This window comes from Pleuronectes platessa, chromosome 12, assembly GCF_947347685.1.
Source record: "Pleuronectes platessa chromosome 12, fPlePla1.1, whole genome shotgun sequence".
In the NCBI taxonomy this organism is placed as follows: domain Eukaryota; kingdom Metazoa; phylum Chordata; class Actinopteri; order Pleuronectiformes; family Pleuronectidae; genus Pleuronectes; species Pleuronectes platessa.
In genome coordinates, this window is record NC_070637.1 from 19,411,312 (window position 1) to 19,427,054 (window position 15,743).

Genomic DNA, 15,743 nt, shown 5'->3' on the forward strand with positions numbered 1-15,743 from the left:
CGCACACACACATCTGCACGGTAGAGCACCAGGTGAGGACCCGAGAGGAGGAGGAGGAGGGAGGGGGGGGGGGGGGAAGAAACATTTAAGAGGACAGACCAGAAACAGAGCGTGGTTGCCATGGTAACCGTTCCTCTCACACCCGCCCCCCCTCCCTCCCTCCATCTCCATTCTCTCTCCCTCCTCTCTCTCTCTCTCTCTCTCTCTCTCTCTCTCCTCCCTCCACCTCTGTACTGGTGATGCTCGCGTCTCTTTCCTCTCTCCATCCGGTTTGTCCTCACCTCTCCTGGACGCGCTCCTCTCTCACTGCCAGCGGATGACACACGAGGAGGAGGATGAGGACGACGAGGAGATGAGGAGAAGGTGCTTCCTCCTCTCTTCCACATTTTCATCACTTTAAAAGAAGAAGAAGAAGAAGAAAAAGAGAGAACGAGAAGGAGAAAGGGCATATCAGACCAAAGGAACGAGCAGAAGAAAGGACACACAGGATATACCTCCAAAGAGAAACCCTACTCTTCTCCATTCTCCTTTTCAAGAAGGGCATTTTTCTTCCCTTTCCCCCCCTTTCCTTTTCTACCCCTATTTTTTACACTGAGATCCTGGTTTTGTCAATAGCCTCTGAACTTCTCTGGGATTTCAGGTGAGGCACGCGTGTGTGGTGTGTGGTGCCTCTTCCATTTTTTTACCTATCATGGCTCACGCGGCCTCCCAATTGAAGAAGAATCGGGGGGAAGTGGATGTGAATGCATTAGAGGACGAGAAGGAGAAGCGGAGGAAGAGCAGGAGAGCAGCGTCCCGGGAACAAAAGAGGAAGGTAACGAGGACTGGCTGGCTCGGCTGGTGGCTTCATCTGCTCCGCTAGCATCAATCGAGCGTGACTGAGTGTGTGTCCGTGTGTGTGTGTGTGTGTGTGTGTGTGTGTGTGGGTCTCTAAATCTCCTCTTGACCAGCAACATCAACTTGGTTTGGAGATTTCCTCCTCACGTCATGTACATGCTCACATTCATGTGCACGTGGAGACCCAAGACATGCGGCATCTTTAACCTTGTAGACCAAATGTGTGCGTGTGTGATGATGTTGCTCTGGTGTGTTTATTGTGCGTTTGAAGTGTGTGCATATGCTTGTGTGTGTCTCTTTTTTTACGCGATGGCTGAGAACATAACTTCACCTGTTTGTGCCCGATGATCCCAGCGACCCGTCTCTGGACGTGAACGCTGTGCCGATGGACACATGGAGCGTTTTGTTTTCCTGCCTGTGACTCTTTGAACGTTTCCCACGGTTCTTGTGAAAACTACGTCACTCAGGGCTTCCTTAAACATCTGCGTACCGTTCCCTGTGTCAGTGAGCAGTGAGTTGGTCAGTTGTTCTGCAAGGAGTACGATCCGTGCAACCGTGTTGTGGGATTCGTTTCAAATTAGACGAGGGCTGGGAGTTGTGTAAACTATGAGGTCATGTTTGTTTATACACGGTTTAAAATGCAAAAAAAACTCATCCCACACTCCTTTTACTTTTTTGGGGGGAAATGTGTGTTTGAGTGTGTAGTTCAGTGGGTTTGTATCTGTGTGTGTTTGCGTGTGCGTGTGCTTGGATGCACAGACAGCCATGTATAATGCATACACGACTGATTTATTGATGACAAAGCTTTTCATATGATGGAGGAGGAAGTGAAGTGCACGTGGGTCTCCCTCCCCGCTCCTCTTCCTCTCTTACATGTCAGCTCTTTACTTTGGACAAACCAGGGGGAGACACTCAGGCACAATAGTGAAAAGGAGCCACAAGGTATGAAAATGATCAGCTACCTCTGATAGAAACGGGAATTTTGAGAAAAGGTTAACTTGTCATCTACATCAACAGTCTGAACTGTCGGCAATCTACACATTGAATGTGGTGTGATTTGTCCGTGAGTCAATAACAGTGACATTTACTGTACTTTGCGCCCATGGGTGCCGGGTTTTGAATTATGCTGCTGCCAATGTTATTTGACCTCAGCCTAAACATAAATAAAGCTCTCACAGCCTAATCTTTTGTAAACCAAAAAATAAATAACGCAAAGAGGATAGTTTAAAGTGTGTGAACATGCCTGTGGGTGAACATTACCTTTATCTCTCCTGTGCTTCTGTGTATGAGAATGATGTGTCTGAGATATTGATCAATAGGAGGTTTTATGGTCCTCATGATGGCTCGTGTTTCATAGACGAGAACAGGGGATGATGAGAGGAGAGGAGAAGACAGGAGAGGTGCTGTATTGACTGGTTTGTGCACAGTGCCATCCAAAGAATAATACTCTTCCTCTTCTCCGTCCTTCCCTCTGTCCTCACACAAATCTACCATTCTCTCCCTCCTCTGTCTTTCTATTACTATTTTTCTACCCTTTTTTTTCTGGGTCTTTGTCATGTTTACTTGAGAGATTTGAACCCTGGACCGTCGCTGTGGGTCACTCTCACTCACACACCCTCACAGATGAGCTTCTCAACACACCAGGTTCTCTCCTGTGGTTTTATTCTTTGGCTGACCTTGATCATGCAATGCTTACCCCTGCTGGTGGCCTTCCAACTTTCACTGTGTCCAACAACACGTGGAAACACACAGACACGTGTGAGTATAACACACACACACACACACAAGAGAGGGATAAGTTGAATATTTCAGTCACAGGCAGCAACAAAGAATGACAGAGACTCTATGAAAGATTTCCAGAATAGGAAAACAGAAACGTGAACATTTGACCGTCAACGTGTCTCCATGTGTGAAAATCCTTTCAAGCCCAAATAATGTTCAAGTTGTATCACCAGTTTGTCATTAGTGTTTCCTTTCTACCTCAAACTCTTAAGGTTTGTTGCTCCTGTTGTAAACCGATTTGTTCATCTTGTTGCAAACTGTGCATCAAACTGCTTTGAGTCACTCCTGTCAGAGAGCCACATGCTATATTTAGGTAAAGCGAGTGTATAACTATGTAGAGAACACTTGTAAAAGGCAGAGTGCTGCCTTCCCATCGGTGTATTCATTTGCATTAGTCACCAAGCAGGTTGAAATGCTGCAAACCCATATTTAGTTTAAGGTAGTGTAGTAGTAGTAGAAGTTAATTTATGGAAGGATGTGTCAGTGTGCATATTCCAGTCTTGTGTTTTATTTAAATTGCAATTTCCCATCTTGTTATATGAATCTGTGCAGTTCAATGAATCACAGGCTGTGTCCAGAATCACTCCCTCATTCTCACGTCACTTCTCTCTAACTTCTCTTTTTCGGTCTTGTCATCAATCACAGACCTGTATAGTCGCATAGAAAGTTAGGTGGAGAAACCAGGGTCATCTCTTGGTATGTTCCACTGTGGGAATTTCTACATGGACTCAAGTAATATACTAGAGAGTAGATATAATACACTGTATTGGAAACAGCCTGAGTACCTGACTATCAAAATGCAGAATGAGAACAAGAAAGCGCATGTGAGGGAGTAGAAGCTGCTTTTATCAGACTCCACTCACTTCAGTGTTGGTCTAATGGAGTCCAGGGTGTCTGGGGAGGGATCCCTGCCAGATGCCAAACAACTTGGTGTTCTGTGGGTGTATGTGTGTGTGTGTGTGTGTGTGTGTGTGTGTGTGTGTGTGTGTGTGTGTGTGTGTGTGTGTGTGTGTGTGTGTGAGAGGAAAGCAACACTGAAGAATATAAAGTTCCCTAACTTTAGCACCTTGGGGATCCCAGTAGTCAACCTGAGGCTCTGAGGACGAGGTACAGGGAAGAAACCACGTCTCTTTGCATCTTTGTTTTTCTTTCAAATGTGTCTGCGTGGATTCATTTTCCTGAGATGGTTGTGATGAAAACAAGTCTGTGACAAGTGTAAACTCAATAGCAACAGTGGGCGTCTGAACGGGAAAGCCCTGTTATACGGTTACATAAATTCTCCAAGCTGCTTTACTTCTAATGACCTTATCTAGAGCCAGGAGCCCCGAATGGATTCCCCGAGGGAGAGGGAGTGCTAAGCAAAGCATAGGCTTCCTTGTGCTGTGTCCCAATTTTACACACTGTTCCTGTACACAGAATACGCTTGGTACTGTACCTATTGTTTCTCTCACAGGGCTTATATGGGCCATGAGCTGGATTCTCTCTACGCTATAATCTGATCCTGTTTTTATCTTCCAAGGAATGTCTGCGCCTGTTTTCCGTTTTTTTTTTTTTTATACGTCCAATTATTGTGTCATTATCTAAACCACAGACAGTTTATAAGGAAGGATGAAATGTCAGCTTCTCAAACGTGAAGCTAGAGCGGCTCAGTCGGCCTCTGGGGGCTTGATGCAATGTAGGACATAAACTCTGCCTCCTCACTCAAAGTACACACGTCCAAATGTGTTCTTAAAGATGGTGTCTTTTATTCTAGATAGTTCTTATTACACCAGTGTATCTTCTTAAAAGACTATTGACATCTGAGGCACAGGAGCTCCACCCCCTGCTGCTACTGCACAGATAATATTATGACCTAATTTCTAGTAAAAGTGGAGATGCATCGACCGACTTTATTTACTGGAAGCCTAATGAAAACAGACATTTACAAAATTGCTAAATTCCAAAGATCCCCGGCATGGTCCGATCATCAGAAGTGAACATCGTCATCATTCGTCCCCATCGTTGGAGAGTCAGTGTGAAACCGGATCTCAGTGGTGAATCTTAGCAGACTGCTGGAGGCCGATGGGGAGTGTTGAATTTGGATGTCAGCCTGGCTGCCTTCAGAGCAAGCCCATGGCAACAGTGGCAAGGCAAGAGTCTGCCCGGCCCTAAGAGGGAGAATAAACCGCGGGGGAAAAGTCTCATCAGGCTTTAGGGAAGCATGAAGGGACGATACATAATATCACTGCATAATTTAATAGCTTTATCTCTCATTTTTCTTTATTTATTTTGCTCCCTGTCTCATTTTACTCACTCATCTCTCTCCACTCCACTTTCTGGCCGGACTGAAACAAAGCCGGCACGTGTGTCGCTTCCCTTACCCCCCCCCCAAACCTACTCCTTCCTTCACCTCCTCCCCTCCCCACCAGCCCATAAATGATGGAGGTTAATGAATTCAGCGCTCATGCATGCTTCTGCTAATTGCATTGGCATTGGGAACCCCTCCCATTATTACAAAATGTTTTCAACCATCAAGATGGCCACCGCCAGGACGGCTGGCAGGAGTGGGTCTGCGGAGCCTTCCAAGCGTCTATTTATTGAAATGACAATTGATGTCGAGTCTATTGTGTTTTTTATAAACATGGTGGGAGTGTGATGTGTGTAAATTGAACTGAAAAGCAGTTGCTTCTCCAGAATCAGATGTAGAGCAAACTGAGGATTGTGGATTTTGTCCTTCATCAGTCATTTGAAGCATGGTAGGATGAATCAGTTAATAGTATGAACAGGAGGAATGATTAGAGCGAGCAAAACTGTGCATACTGCTGTGCTCACCGGACTATTATGGTCTGCATTGCTACTGCACCGGTCATTCAAAGAATTAACATTCAGTAATTACTGCTCCATATAGTTAGAGTCCACCTCCCTCACGCTGGATGCTGACCTAAGCAAAAGGGATTCACGAGAAAACAATGTGGTGTTTAATCCACCACAATTTGATCTCATTGATCTCACAGTTAAATGTTCACTCTCTTTACACCATATCAGAATTATTAACCACTATTTCTCTGTTATTTATTTGAGTCTCATGTCTAGTTTTTCGAGATGCTAAATTCATAAATTTACGTACTTGATTAATCACTTAATTCCTGTTTAAACAAATTAAATATTTCCTAAAAAAGCATTCCACTAGAGAAATATTTTAATAAACTGTCGCTTAAGATAATCACCGATTGGAGTTTAACCAGGAGTGAAATCTAAAGGAGTACAACTTAAAGGTTACAAATATCCCATAATGCATCACTCTCCCATTAAAAAAGCTTTACTAATCTGTGATTGTCTTTCTAAACGTCATTCAGCCTCCACCTTTTCCATAAATATTGTTGCCATGTTTTATTCTAAGACAAACTCGGATCCACTGCACTACCTGAACTCAGGTCAGAGATCTGCGGATCAAATTAGATTCTGTTGAATGTCAATCCAATCGTTCTCTCCACTTAAACACACCACAAGTTAATCAGTCAGTCTTTAATCCACACACTTGTATTTCACATGGCCGCAAACGTGCAGGATGCTCCAATGGGCGACATGCTCCACTGTATGCTGCTATTGTTCTAGATTAGCTTCAGTCTCTAAGGGGAAATGAGAGCGTGTAATAAGGATTGTTCTAATTATTGATCCACCACTTTGAGGGTCCTTACTGTGAGTACTGTTGGGTGATGGCATGTGCTCTTGTGTGTGTATGTGTGTGTTTCGTGGTGGTGGTATTTCTTATGGAGCCTTCGTAACTGGAAACCAGTGCACGAGGGGGATTTGTTTGTCCTACAACTGGGGAGAAAAATCCATGTTGTCTAGTCGTGGTTCCTGGTTGAGAAGATCTGACATCTGCAGCAGGTTATTTAAGTTGTGTTCAACACTAGATTAAACCGCTGTCTGTCTTTTCATGCGGGCGCTTGATGAAGTGTGTGTTTGCACCGAAGAGTCGGAGAGAGAAGAGCAGCGAGAGGGAGGGGCAGAGAACGAGAGAGGAAGGGATGAGGACTAATAGATGGAGAGAGAGAGAGAGAGAGAGCATGTGTGTGACGGAGAGGAGCAAGTGAGAGATAAGAAGAAATGTAGAGAATTAGAGAGTCAGTCAGAGAGAGAGAGAGAGAGAGAGAGAGAGAGAGAGAGAGAGGGGAGAAAGCATGATCGTAAGCCTAAAGGTCATTTGAAGGTGAGTGGCGTCCTTCTCGCCATTCTTCCAATCCATGTGCACCCTCCCTCCTCCCTTCCTCTCTCTGAAGTAGTGCCCTACTGTATGTTGGACTACTTATGTTATTCCACATGACACATATATCAAGATTAAAGTTCTATATAATCTCAGGGCTCATTAAATGAGTAAGAATGACACACAAACTGAGGTTCTCACTTCCTTACAACTCAGAGGGTTGTTAGCATGTATTAGAAGACATAGGATAATTATATTAATCCATAACGTTAAGGAGCATTAAGTCCTTCAGTCCGATAGAAAATCGTAGAAAATGGAGATTGGTGAAAAAATCCATTTCATATTTTTGTCTTCGCGTGTGATATCTATGAGTTCCGTGTGAAAATCACATATTCCCACACAAGAAATGTAGGAATGGAGAGTTTTACCTGTGATAAATTCACTAAACTGGCAACTGTAGAACATTATTTGGGTTTAGTGACACTGTCAGTGGATCAGGAGCCCGGAATTATTTGTCAGATTTCAAGTTCATCTTGCTCCCCTTGCAGAATGGCAGTTTTTTTGCCTTTCGTGCTTTGTTCTTTGTTTTATGTGACACCAATCTGAATGTCTTGTTTTATGTTTCCTTGGACAAAACAAACAGTTAACTGGCATCGGTTTGGGATTAGGATTTACTGTTATTTGACATTTTATGGACCCGGTGATTTATCGAGGAAGCGATAAGCAGATTCATCAGTCATGGAAATAATTATTAGCTGCAACAAACACACACAAACAATGGCACAGAGACGGAATAGTGGGAAAGAAAGAGCAGGAGATGAATCAGCGGACTTGATGAGGCATGGACGGAGGGAGAGAAAGGAAAGGTCAAGACGCGGTGGGCAGGTGTGGAGGAGTTCCAGAGAGAAGAAGAGAAGAGGATCTTCCGGAATGGAAGGAGGGAATAAGAGAAAAGAGAGATAAGAATAGAGAAGTGGACGAGAGGCGCAGCTGGTGGATGAAACACGGCAGGGGAAGATGTCGGCGCTCCAGAACACGTTCACACAGTCGGCCGGTGAACGATCAGTAAAAATAATAATAATAATAATGATGATAGTGATAATAACCTTGATTCATAGAGCGCCTGTCATGGTGCCCAAGGAAAAAAGACATGTTGACTGAAGCAGCCCCGTTTGTGTGTGTGTGTGTGTGCATTAATGCAAATGTGGCAGGTGCTAATCATCCACTCACAGATAAAGCTTATCCTATTGAAATGATGCTGCCCCCCCCCTCCCCTGACACACACACATGCACGCACGCACGCACACACGCACACACACACCACTCTGTTGACCCATGGGACTGATGCTTGTATGGCTTGATAATTACTTTCTTTTTGCTCGCCTCCACCACCACGCCGGTTCCCTGTCCTCCACTTAACCACCTGCCACGCCGCCATCATGTGCAGCGATAACTGGAATCAACTGATCGTCAAGCCGAGCCTCCAGGTCCCGGCTCAGCTCTGGAAGCAACGGAGACAACGGAGATGCAAAGATATTTTAAACATGTCGCAGACTTTGAATTCACGATATCTGTGAAAGGTTTCGTCACCCTCGTGTGTCCCCCCCCCCCCCCCCCCAGACAAAGCCTCTGTCTCTATGGGCAAGGGCGGGATGGTGTGGTCCCGGTTCGGTGGCACCCCCGCCATGCAGGCTGGAGCTCAGAGGCTGAGGCGATGGGCTCTGTTAGGACAGATCGATGGTAATCACACCTCTTCATAGTTAGCTCTTTCGCGTGGGGGGAGGGAGAGAGAAGGGCCGGAGAGAGGGAGAGTAAATGAGGGGGGGGGGGAAGCAGCAGGAGGAGGTGGCAGCAGCAAGGGGGGGGGGGGGGGGATATTCAGTGTCCCTTTGGGAGCAGAAAAAAGCCTGGATTCATGATTAGAGAACATGTTCACCCCACCCCCTCTGTCCCATCTACCAAACCCCAACTCCCAAACATAGATGCACCTTTTCTCTCTCTGCACACGCTGATGGTGCTGGGAAGTCATTTTGTCTCTTACACGTCCAGCCGTCCCCCATTCTCCAAACACAACTCGTCTGCTCTTTGTTTCACTGAGAAGGATTAATCTGTTATGGTTCGTTCTATTTTCATTTTCTTCTCAGATGTTTACTCTGAAGCACAATACACCTCATGTTATGTCCGGCCTAATAGACTCAGCTACAACAGAGGCTCTTAAACCCGGTTTGTCACAAATGTACTTTTGCTCGGGGCCCCGGGGGGGAGCGGCTCCATCGCACCTTAAAGGAGCTAATTTAGTGTGAAAAGGTTGCGTTCTGTGTAGCAGTGTGATCCTAGCATGGGAACTCTGTATTTCCAGCGTGTGCCTGGCCTTGTGTGCACCGCGCGGTACAGTCAGCGGTGAAAACACCAGGTGAAATGATGTGTTTTGTCATCTGCTGGCTTGTGTGAGACAGGTTCCAAGCGGCCCTGTGCAGAACGCTGTAATTCAGCATAATGTCGGCTGATGGGGAAAAGGTTGATTGTAGCTCCGAGCTGGGATTGGTATTCTTCTACTCAGCTGGTTATGTGTCAGATCACTGGATAAATAGACCTTTAGACAGTAGAGCCACGCACACACACACACACACACACACACACCCACACACACACACAAACACACGCGCACACACACGCACACACACACACACACGCACACACACACATGCACAGTGAGGTCTTTGGCTGCAGTTCTCGTGTTTTCCTAACAGTTGTGTGCACAGCCAGAACAGTAGCAAAGCATTCTGTCTGCCCTAATGTTTGATGCTGAATTATTCACGAGCAGCTTTGCCCAACATGTTTGCTCTCTGTTATCAGTGACCGCTCACAGCACATTGTGGGTACGCGAGTGTATTTTATCATCCACGTGAAGACTCTCGTCACCGGGACGCGAGTGAGGCGGCGGAGGATTAATATCGTGATGTAACATCACAACCCTGGTTCACTATACACTATCAGAGAGGATTCCTGAATTGCAGTATCAAGTTGTAGCATGTGTGAAAACCCAGGATGAGGTGCTGCAGCAGATCACGTCTATGTTTCTTTTGGATTTTGTCTCCCTTCCTCTTACTGGTTCTTACTGGTTCCACTCTGTTCATGAATAATCAGGAAATTGTGAGATTGGCATGAATACTCCTACATGACCATCGGTGTCGGAGGATTATCAAAGCGATCGTTTTCTGTGGTATCTTTGTATTGAATGTGACATTTATCTCGCAGATTCCTCTTTTTAAAGATCCTAGAGGTTTTTTTTACGCAGACTTGAATCAGACTTTATATCCAGAAGGGATTGGTGCCACGAGGGGAACTCTCTGTACATGTTGTGATATGAGTTTACCCCCTTAGGGCAGAACAGTAATTCAGGATTGATGCTGTGCTCTGGCTCTAGGTGCCCTTCAAGCCCACTGTTCCTGCCAGAAATCCATCACTAATACTGTACAGCAAGGGCACAAACACAGGAGGAGGAGGTGGAGAGATGGTGTGAAGAGTGAAAAGAGTAAAGCAGGACTAAGAATGCTAAATGAAGCTGAAACTAAATGACTTGACACGAGAAATGATTAATCGTATAACCTGATTTTAGGGATTTTGAGCAGATGGATGGATAAAACCTATTATCACGGCTGACATGATTAGTCAGTTAATCGATTTGTTGATTGACAGAATATGTTTCAGCCTCACAGATGGATCTAGGTTTGAACTGTCTTTGGGTACAGCTTTGTCCAAATATACACAGATTAGCATTTTGGATAATGAACGAATAGAAGGATGGACAATTGTGATAATCATTGGTTCAAGCGTCATAATTGTAACAGACATATTTTTTTTCTTTTTCTGACGATTTCTAATCCCAAATAATTGGTTGATTTTATCCAGAAAACGATCCGTTGTTCATGAAAGTTTCAAAGTGGAATTTCTTCTGCTCTGAATTCAACGTTATTTGTATCGGGGAGGATCTGTCACCAGTGAAATGCTGCTGTTTGACATCCCACAGGAATGAAGAGCGTTAAAACTGATGATGAGGGTAAAACCTGATCTTTGCTTCATCATCTCTCAGCTCACACGGTCAATACCAACACATGAGCTCGCTCTCCCATGCATAACTGAGTCACGGTGAATTCTCTTTGTTTCCTGGTTGTTAATTCTTCTCCACCATCACTGAACCAATAGGTCGTAAATGATCTTCGGCATCATCTGGTTCCTCTTCCTCCTCTGGTGCTTCTTACCCTGTTTGGTTTCAGCCTCTTTAACAAACACCCCATCACGTTGGAAATAGAACAGCCCTGCAGCATCTTCCAGCCAGCTCCCTCGATGATGATGTGTGTTCCATGTGTTGACAATCTCACACTGGATATTTTCGGTTTTCCTCCCTGGTTGTTGTTTTGAAAGCGGCTCGACTCAGAGATGTTGTTGTTTATCTATAATACTAGTATGTTCCCACCCAGCCATTTCCTACCTGGAGGGAAGTGAGTAATAGAACAGAGAGCAGATCGTCTGTGTGCTGTCGCTTGGTCTCGATTTTAGAACAAATAAGGATTTGACTCCCTTCTGTGTTTGTCTAAAATCCTCCTGTTAGTGAATTCAAGTTTTTAGGTTTACCACAACTTTATTTTCACCTTCTGTGAAGTGTCATGTTGGTATTACAGTTGTGTTGAAGCAGGTGTCTGGCGACATTGCTTTTGCACAATATGCACCAATGAACGACAAAAGATGCTAATCCTCTATTTCTAAATGTTGAAAATCAAGAATTGGTATTAGAGTGAGTTTCATATATTTTATTTACTACAGTTTTTCTCACAGCTATGGCCGACACGGGTCAAGAAAGAAAAAACATTAACTTTTGGCATGGATCCGACTACATGCTACAGTAAAAAGTTACACACTACAGTTTTAAAAAGTAGACACCACATTGTCCTTACTGTCTAATTGCACACTTTGCAATCTGTCAGCTTGAAGGTTTGATCTGATGCAACGGGACGCAGCAACATGAGTCAGATTGTTGCTAGTGTTGCTGCTGACTAGGTTGCTGTCACTGTGTGTGTGAGTGTGTGTGTGTGTGTGTGTGTGTGTGTGTTGCTGAATGGGGATGCTGTCAGCTGTGTGTCAGCCATCTTGACACCCACATTGCGCTTTTAACTTTTCCGGGACCTTTCCTACCCTGACAGCCCAAATGGCCTCTCGGCCAGTTACATACATGCAAGTTGCTGAAACGTCCAATTAGAAGAAGTGTTGGAACTAAGCAGAAATGACACAGAGGAGACAGCAACAGAAAAAAAAACGAAGCTGCAGTGCTTGTTCATCGTTTCACAGGGTCAGCTTGACTTTTGTACTTTTGACCTTTAAATTAAATGGAACGTATTGACTTCCAATTGATTTTAAAGGTCTTTAAAGGTTCAGTGTGTAGAATTTAGTGACACCTAGTGGTGAAGTTGCATGTTACAGGTGCATACCCATCAACTCACCGTCACTTTCCAAAGATGATAGAGAATAAAATGTCTCTTATACCGCCTTATGATGTGATGGCATTATACACATTCTTTGTGTGTAGGCCGTGTGTGTGTGTGTGTGTTTGAGTCTTTGTACCTGTGCCTCTCTCCATGTGTGTTTGTGTGAGTGTAGATTACACCCACCACATGTTAATGTTGTATGTAAGAGGCACTTCAAGGTGAGCGCAGTGTGGGGGTGGAGGCTCTTAGACGTGACTTGATCATTTGAGTTGTTGCTGACACCGTCACGGCCTCAAAGTGTCCTCATGGAAACACATATCACTTAATCAGGTGAAGAGAACCCTCGAGGTTCTCTCCCTGATATCACATGTTCGTGTCCCCTTGCTGTGGCAACATAGCCACACATGTCACATGCAAGTTTACCACAAGGTTAAACCAACACGGACGATATATGTCCCAGATATGTCCCCTGAAATAGACAGAAAACAGAAGAACTTCTCAGGAAATGTCTGATGGTCGGGGCAGGGTGAGTAGGAAAGAGAATAAAACAGAAACACTCTGTACATAGGAAGAGACGAGACGACGGCTGAAAAATATTAGGTCAAATCATAAGTGTGGCAGATGAGAAACCACCTCAGTGAAGAACGCAGCTCAGCATCATTGTTCTGTGTGTGTGTGTGCGCGTGTGTGTGTGTATGTGTGTGTGTGTGCACTAGCCAGGCTAACCGACTGTACCCATCATCAGTCAAGGTTGTGTCTTATTATAGGTCATTAGTTTCTATGCTCGGCTGCGACCTTGAAGCGCGCTGCATGCACATGCACCATATCAGGAAAAATGTGTGTGTGTGTGTGTTTGTGTGTGTGTGTGTGCGCGCGTGCACCCATCCTGCTCTGTGCATTGCGCCACACAAAGTACGTGTTCGAGACTGCCTACTGTATGTCAACGTGTTGTGAGAGCGTACATGGCTGCACCGTAGATGAGCTGTGTGTGATGGATGGATGGACGGGGGGGACGGGGGGGTCACAGAGGGTCAGCCAACATGCCCTCATGCAGGGGGGGGGGGGGGGGGGGGGGGGGGGGCGGGGGGGTCACTAACACTGGGCTAAAGTAAAAGTGCTGCCACCCAAAAAAAATATATGTCTCCCGTTCTGGAGAAGAGGCTGAGTCCGAACTGCCAGCAGTCATTTGCTGCTTGTTGCCTTCCACCTGCTGTGACAGTCACACTGTGATGTGCAGACCACATCAAGGTCTCACCCAAATATTTGACTTACTGAGAATGTGATGCATCAGAAAAGTGTTTAAACACTGACTCGCTGCTTTTTATTCCTTTTTTGTTCTCTAGTTTGAACAAACAACAGTGGATGTGTTGCTGGGTGACAGTTACAAATGATGGCAGCTGGATGTTCTTGCCGTTCTGGTTACTTTTCCCTTTCAACCTCATATAGCACGTCTGAAATAAAGTTACTATAAGTAACAGTCCACACCTGAGACTTGTTTCAGTTGTATTGTAAACTGTTTTGCCGAATATTCAGCATGTAAGATCTACCTGAGCCGGCGTGCCTCCTGAGGATCGGTCTAAATCCTGGGGGACTGTATTGCTGAGCACCAGTGGAGCAGATTCATGTTGCAGTGTCCCGCTGAAAGAAAATCAGCCCAGAGAGGAGGAGGAGGAGGAGGAGAAGGAGGAGAGAGACATTCTGGATCATCCTGTACCCCTCCCTCTATCGATTTCCGTGTCCCATGTCTCAACACAGCACATTTGATAGAGAGACGCTGCTCATGAGCCCGGCCAGCGACACAAGGAGAGATGACATCAGAGGAAGCTTTTTTTAATTCTCCTTTCTCCCCTTTAGAAAGTCACATGACGCGACTCCCAGGGTCCACCTGACGTGCGGTGACGAGGACTGTTGCACTGACATCTGCTGGTGTTTTTCATTCTAAATCAATGAGAGACGGAATGAATGATCATTCCCCTGCATGCCGTCCCCTTAAAAATAATGAAATCCTCCTTCAGGCCCACACTTGACCCTTTAAACTCCCGTGACCTCCGGGTCTGATGTTGTGCTTCGGTCAAGGCGCCATAATTGCTGTTAAGGGACTAACGTGCCTGAGTATTTGCTGTCATCCCTCCAGCTGGAAAGAAATATACACACTTCAGAATGCGTGTTGCTGTGTAGTGCGGTTGTAGTGTAGTGCTTTGTCTTCTGGGATAACGACCATTTCATAGCATAGTGAATTTCTTTACTCTCAACACTGCCGCTGTCTGTCTTGTTGCCACGCTGCTGCTATTATGGATTTGGGCCCCCCCCCATTCAACAGCCTATTACTTTGTGTTGCCTGAGGGGCAGCTGGCTGCTTCAGCACCTAATAGCCTTCTGTTGGCTGAGCAGGATCTGAGAGACCATCACTCCAGCGTATAGGAGGCTGTAACGTGTAATAAACCCCTGTGTTTGTGAAGGAGCAGAGATTTAAGAAGTTTACATGAAAGATCAGCGGGTTTCATCGGTCAGGGTGTTGGACATTGGATAAATTCAAGCACCTTTTCACTCTCACTCTTCCTCACGAGGCTTCACTCCTTCCTCCTCTTTCCTCCTCATCCTTTTCTGTCTGGATGGAGCCTCTGATCCACTTGGCCTCATGTCAAAGGTAGAAGATTAGAATATTGTCCCTCAATTTTAACACGTTTACTGAGACGTCTGTGTGTGTTTAGTTTATTATCTGTGTGTGGAGGCTGAGGGGGGGGGGGGGGGGGGGTTCAGGGGGGACAGATGGCTCGTGGTCTGCTCTCGTCTGGTGCTCTCCGCCTGCCAAAGATCAGGCTCAAACCATTACACCACTCAGCACCACTCCGCTCAGGCCTGCTCGACGACAGGCCGACACAACAGCCCTCTTTCTGTTTTATAGAAAACTTTATGAGCGATTATAATGATGAAGTCGAAGATACAGAATTACTTTTACAGCAGATTTAGTTTAGGCTCACTGACAGACTGTATTTAACAATAAATACCAGGTTTTATTCTTTGGCTCTTTTGAAAGTAAGTATACTACAGAACATAGTATTTTTTCTAGATTTTGAAATCCAGAGAAGTAAAATACACACAATAATTATACAGATATTTCATGTTGTTCCACTCAAGTCCTCCCATACAAATGAATGCCAGGTCACAACCTAGATACAGTCTGTGTGTGTTTGCAGGATGTGAGAGCATCAAGCTGAATGTAGGGGCGTCTCTGCTGTGGTGGTTTAGTGAGAAGTGAGAATGTGAACACAAAGCTTTCAGACTTGGCCTCTTCCTTCTCCACAAAGTCTGGAGAGGAGCCTCGCCGTCTGCTGCAGGGGTCTCAGCAGAGAGAGATTTATCACTGCCAGACACACACACACACACACACACACACACACACACACACACACACACACACACACTGCATACAGTACAGTATGTATCTTAAATTA

General features: G+C 45.3%; 1 protein-coding gene across 1 annotated transcript in view; it reads left to right on the plus strand.

The window, feature by feature from the left end:
• The first annotated feature begins 691 nt into the window (after positions 1-691).
• LOC128453123 (ankyrin-3-like) overlaps positions 692-15,743 on the plus strand; it is an 84,554-nt gene continuing 69,502 nt past the window's right edge. Inside the window, 1 exon segment of the mRNA XM_053435837.1 lies at positions 692-814. Coding sequence (XP_053291812.1) covers positions 692-814 — 123 coding nt within the window.